General features: G+C 38.0%; 1 protein-coding gene across 1 annotated transcript; it reads left to right on the top strand.

The window, feature by feature from the left end:
- The first annotated feature begins 33 nt into the window (after positions 1–33).
- Positions 34–6,548, top strand: RAD1 (RAD1 checkpoint DNA exonuclease). The gene is made up of 6 exons (XM_082836348.1): positions 34–132; positions 596–861; positions 1,748–1,856; positions 3,217–3,475; positions 5,349–5,447; positions 5,781–6,548. Exons 2-6 carry the CDS (start codon positions 667–669, stop codon positions 5,956–5,958), a joined length of 840 nt encoding a protein of 279 aa, XP_082692474.1. The 5' UTR covers positions 34–132; positions 596–666; the 3' UTR covers positions 5,959–6,548.

Below are 6,548 nucleotides of genomic sequence, written 5' to 3' on the forward strand. Positions count from 1 at the left end.
CTCGGCTCTCTAGGCCTCGTATATCTCTGTGGTGACGGTGGCCGAGCTGGCCGAGCCATCTGAAAAGAGTGGCGGGAGCCTCTCCACTTCTTCCCCAGTTTTCCGGGAGCTGCGTCCTGGCCCGGCGCAAAGGTAAGGTTTGGGTGCTCGGGATCCCGAGACTAGTAAGCGGGTGCCGTGGGCTGGTGAGCCGCGCTGTCTAGGACTCTTCGAGGACCTTCCGAGGACTCAAGCCCGCCCTTCTATCGCCTGTTCTGTTAGGAGTAAGGTTGGAGGTGCGGGACACCTCAAAGCCGACCCTGGGGATACGTAGCCCCAGTTTGGTTGAAGCTGGCCCCGAATGACCGTGTTAGTTGGCGTATTTTTATCCTTCGTAACTTTTCGTGTGTTACTGTCTCCTTAGTAAGGACGACGAAACCGTAGCTTACAGACAGTAATTTCCCCCCAAGTTAGAAAGTTAAGTGGCAGAGAGGTGGGGTTCAATCCCTGCTCCGCCGAGTTCAACGTCTAGACCTCTTACACTCAGCTCAGCGCCGGCTGAAATCGCCGGCCTCGTCAGCACTGACGCGGAGTTTTATCTGTCGCATCTCCTCAGGTGTTTTGTGACCCCGCGGGAGCGGGTGTTGGCACCTGGAGCATCCCTCGGGGCCGAATGCGTCGTGGACCATGCCCCTCCTAACCCAGCAGATCCCAGATGAGAATGATTACAGCTTAGTGGCTAGCCTTGACAACGTCAGGAATCTCTCCACTATCTTGAAGGCCATTCATTTCCGAGAACATGCCACGTGTTTCGCTACTAAAAATGGAATCAAGGTTACAGTGGAAAACGCAAAGTGTGTGCAAGCAAATGCTTTTATTCAGGTATGGAAGTAGGCACCTTTAAGCCTGTGACATATGATATTCTTCACCCAGCTCAATGAATTCCGAGGGTCTTAACAGACATCATTTCAGTTAGAGAACAAAATAGCATTATTTGAATTATTTTTCTCTTTTGGTAAATTCTTTCCCCATCGTGTTTTACAGAGATAATGGTTAATAATAATAAAGTCTGAAATATATTAAGCTAAACTATAGGCGAGCACTTTTCTGAGTGTTTTATATGCTGCCAACAGTCCTGCAGCTGGCAAGTGGCATAGTTGGGATGAGAACCCAGAACATTTGTTTCCATAGTATATGCTCTTTTGCACTACCTTCCTATTATTAATTTTTTTCCTTGTAGTGGTTATAATCTATTTGTTCTTACAAAGTAATATTTTATGGTTCAGATAGGATTTCAGATTTACTTCAGCATTTTTTTTTAGAACACCTAAGCGCACAGTGTGACCTCAGGTACAGAGGGATAAATAAGACTTGGTTCCTGTTCTCAAAAGAAATTGAAAACCAGTATGACTCATGCGGTGTCTAATTGGCTGTTTTCCAAATGACCTTCACCAAACTGATGGGCACAAAATGGAGACAAGGGAGAGGCATGTGGAGGATAGTTTAGCTCCAAGAAGCTAGATGAAGGACCTTTCATAAAGTTTCGCATGGGACTGAAATCAGTTACACCTTCAACTGTTGAGTAGCAGTATTGTAATGGATCACAATTGAAAAAGTTTAAGATGTTTTGATTGATAATCAGAAATTATTTTCATGGGGTTAGCACAATATTGTTATTTTAAAAACATATAAAGTGAAATCTAGAACCTTATATGTGAGTTTTCATTCTTTAATATATATACATTTTCACATTTACTTTTTTTCATAGGCTGGAATATTTCAAGAGTTTAGAGTTCAAGAAGAGTCTGTTACTTTTCGAATTAATTTAAACATCCTTTTAGACTGTTTATCTATTTTTGGATCAAGCCCTATGCCAGGTGAACTATTTTATTATCATTATAACAACATAAAAGAATTATATAGAATGCTCAGAAAAATACAGGCAAAGTTATTAGAATATAAGTAATATAAACATTTGTTTAGAAAATTAATTGCCAATTTATTTTTCATTTGCCACAATCATGATTCTGATTTTTCACAGTGTTAATAGAAAGTATGCTTACGGTTCTTTTCATATTTGCAAAAATATTTACATTCATCTTTTTTTTAATTTATGAAGATTTTAGGATTTTAAATTTGAACTAATCAAAAGAAGACTTTGAACATGTCTTAAATATCTTTAACATTGAGAAATATGTTTTAATTACTTCTTTTTTCTAACTTGTCTAGAATTACAGTTAGTGGCAGAAAAAATAGATACCAATTGTCCTGACTCCCAGTTTACTGTGTTCGAAATTTGTTTGCTTTTTTCTTTAATCCCTGTTTATAAATTACGTTTATTTTCTTAAATGCTTTCCTTTAAAATATTTATATATTTTTAGGAATAGTGAATTTGGTTGCTCTAGATATAAAACAACAAGGAATCCCTAGAAGAATGATTTTTATTTCATAGGAAAGGAATCTGGATATTTGCTAGGGAAAATTCAGTTATGGTCTTCTAGAAAATATATTTTAATTTTGTAATGACAATTCCATTATTATTGGAATTGGTTAAAATTATATTTTCTAATGCAGTGTTCCCCAGCTAGTTTTCCATAAAAGCATCTGCCTTCCCCCATTCCTCACCCAGTTCTCCACCCAGTAAGGAAAAGGAACTAGAGTGTCCTGTCACATTCCTCCTCCTCTCTAGTGGTTTGCAGACGTAAAACCCTAACCACCAGTAACCATCCTTTTTCTCCCAGTTAGACCTTAAAATTTGAGGAAATGTAAAGACTATCTCCCAACAGAAAAAGTTGGAAGGGTCCTTATCACAGTGAATACACTGATGTTATAGTAAGACAATATCAAAGATATCCATTGTTGCACAAATTGAACGTTCACTAATAGCATAGCCTATTCCACAACAGTTATTACATGAAGTATTGGACCATATAGATTCTCCATCCTGAAGTTGTATATAATCAACTAACTCTTTCTGAGGTGTTTTTTGGCAACCTGGAAAACGATTTCAAAGAGTTACATTACATTTTGTTCCCAATTTTTTACAGTTATTTTTGGAATTGTCTACAGACAGCTATCATCAGGGAAGATGTGATCCCTTCTTATAAGGATATACATACATATATGCTAGAAATGGACAGGATAAGATATTCTTGAGGAGTTTTAGGCATCATTTGAGTAGAAGCTGAACCCAGAGCTCAAAAGCTAAGCCCCAAGTATGATTTGTTTCCATTGCAGGGACTTTAACTGCACTTAGGATGTGTTACCAAGGTTATGGTTACCCTTTGATGCTATTTCTGGAAGAAGGAGGAGTGGTGACAGTCTGTAAAATCAACACTCAGGAGCCCGAGGAGACTCTGGATTTTGATTTCTGCAGCACCAATGTCATTAATAAAATTATTCTGCAGTCAGAGGGACTCCGTGAAGCATTTTCCGAATTGGATATGACAAGTGAGGTCCTACAGATCACCATGTCTCCAGATAAACCTTATTTCAGGTACTTGAAAGCAGTGCAGTTATAGTTAATGTAGTTTACTCCATCTCCCTACTTACACGTTTGCTTAGGATGCAGAATTTTTATTATCCAGGTTACTAGAAGTTTCAGAACTTTAGAGAGCTTTTACTCTTACTTCATACTTTTTTAGGTCAAGACACTAGGAAGACCCAGGAAGATTAACTCACTATTTAAAGCTTCATAGGTAGTGTTGGTTTCTAGAAGAGTAGTCCAGTCTCCTAGTTCATAACCTAGTGGTCTTTTCATTGCTGTACTACTTAACTGTTGTAGATAGGTTGCATCGTGAGGAAAATTGGGCTTAAACTTTTGGAAAAGGTGTTTGTAGTATATGGCATCTCTTTTTCTTTCCTTTCAAGTTAGTACAGGATGCAAAAGGAAATAGGTGTTTTCTATACATGGTTCACTCACTAAGTATCTAATGATCACCTACTGTGTGCATATTTGCCTTATTAAGCACTACAGGAAGGAACAGCTTAAAATCAAGGTGACAAGGATATATGTGAAACAGCTCAGAGGGGACAAAATTACATGCCATTAAGTTCCAAAATAATAAATACTTAGGGAACCAGCACTTAGGCAGGAATGGTCAAGGTGAGCTTCCTAAGAGAGGGCAATTTTCATCAGGAATACAGTGTCAAAAACTATCAAGCTGCTTCCCATGTTTTGACCCAACAAATTATGAAATGGCCAAACTCTTTTCATGATTAGAATCAATTTAGAGAGAGAATTTAAATGTCTTCTCTTTTGAAATATTTCAGAATATTAAAGAGTAAAGGAGTTAAATACATATAGTATGAGAGGTGTAATTGTTCTTTTTGTATCTACTTTAGAAGAACTGCAGGCCTTTCTCATAGGTTAGGCAGTTAAAAATTTGGCTCAAGATTGGTTAAAATGTTAATCAAAATGGAAATCAGTGGAACCCTACTTAAGCAGTGATATGAATTAAAATTCCAGGCACTTAAACAGAGTATTCCAGAGGCTCCCCATCTAAAAGATCTCTCAGCATCAGTAACTAGATGGATCATGATATCTTTCATCTCCCATATAGGAAATTATTTGATGGTGGGGAACTGGAAGTTGAAATATTTTTTTTTTGGATACGTTGAACTTGAGCCTGTGACACTAGGGAGTAGTTGGATATATAGATCTAGAGCTCAGGAGATCAGTCTAGACTGGAAATTTAGATTTGGGAACCATCAGCATGGCTGGGCATGGACAACATAGCTGAGAGAAAGAGGTGACGTTAGAAGAGAGAAAAGGTGGATCCTGAGGAAAGCCAGCACCTAGGTCTTTATCGCTGTGCTCATATAGTGCTTATCCACATGTACACCCCAAAGCAAATGATCAGTAAGTTCATGCAGATTAAGTAAACTGCTGATATTACCAAGCAAAGAAAACCATAAAACAGCCTGAAGAACAGTCTGGGATACAGAAAAGCCCTAATTGCTTGGTGGGGCAGTAGAGACAGGGAACAGGACCCCAGGCTTGCAGCTGATGAAGATCAGGGTTTTCTGTCACTCCTCAGCTCTCTCCTGTTATATGGTTCTGATTTCAGGAGGAGGAAAGGACAATATCAGAGTAGAATTCAGGTAATGAAATTGAGGCAAACCCCTATGGATTCCTTTTGTGACTGGCTTTTTTCAAAGCCATTTATTAGTGGCTAGCTCTCCTGTACTCCCACAGCATCCTACAGGAATCTTTATTATGTACTTGTTACAGTGTCTTGTCACCAGGTGTTTACATACCTGTTTCACTCACGAGAATGAGCTTCTTAAGGGAGTGTTTTCTTATTTGGATCCTAATGTGGCTTATTGTTGGACCAATGAATAAATGAGTTGCTCATTTTCTACTATAGGTTATCTACTTTTGGGAATGCAGGAAGCTCCCACCTTGACTATCCCAAAGATTCTGATTTGATGGAATCATTTCACTGTAATCAGACCCAGGTCAACAGGTCAGTTCTTAATATAGAGGTTGCCATTGGTGATGAAGGTGAGGTTAAATACCACATTTCTATTAAATTTTTTAAAACTTTCAATGTGTAGATAAAAGTATAGCATTAAGAAAAATAAATAGTAGGTTGCTGGGTTTACTTGGGCATTTTGGATTGCAATAGTGGATGAAATTTTTAAAATGAAGAGAAAATACTTGCAAATTGGACAAGTATTTGATTTTATTCTTATATTTGCTACTTGGTAGTTCTTGGCTAATTTTTGTCCTTTACTTGGAATTATGAGCACTGCTTTAAGTGTGTCCAAATAACAGCTTTTTATTTATTTTTCTACAGATACAAGATTTCTTTACTGAAACCCTCTACAAAGGCATTAGTCCTATCTTGTAAGGTATCTATTCGAACAGATAACCGAGGATTCCTCTCATTACAGTATATGATTAGAAATGAAGATGGACAAATATGTTTTGTGGAATATTACTGCTGTCCTGATGAAGAAGTTCCTGAATCTTAGTCTTAAGTATGGCAATCCACTGTGCTATTTATGTACACATTCATGATTGGTCATGTTCTCATTCTGAGTGTAGCACTCTCTGTGATTTCTTATTGGATTTTCTAAGGGAAAGAAGCATGGAAGAGATAGAAGCTAAGTCCCTGCCCCCTAATAGTTGCTGTATATTTTATAAGTAATGTTTTCACGTAGTCACAGATTATCCAGTACTGGACTAGCCTGTGGTTCTGTCTTTTGAACTCATGGGAATCGTTATGAGCCAAGATGAGTAAGTTTTATGTTTTATTCTACTTAAGCAGGACATTCCAAGAGTCTAAAAATTTAAAGTTTGGTGAAGCCATATCTGAAATGTTCATTTATTTATTTACTGTTAGAAAAAGCAGTGGCATACGGGCATCGCTCCCTATTTGAAATTCTGGATAATCTGTCTTAAAGCAATGGTTCTCAGAGTGTTGTGCCTAGATCACCTGGGAACTTGTCAGTAACTCTGGGGGTGGGCCAGCAATCTGTAGTTTAATAAGCTTCCCACCAGGAGATTCTGACAAGTGCTCAAGTTTGAGAATCACTGTTTTAAAGGATACTTTTTTAAAAAT

Source organism: Leucopleurus acutus (assembly GCF_964270905.1).
Source record: "Leucopleurus acutus genome assembly, chromosome: 3".
Classification (NCBI taxonomy): domain Eukaryota; kingdom Metazoa; phylum Chordata; class Mammalia; order Artiodactyla; family Delphinidae; genus Leucopleurus; species Leucopleurus acutus.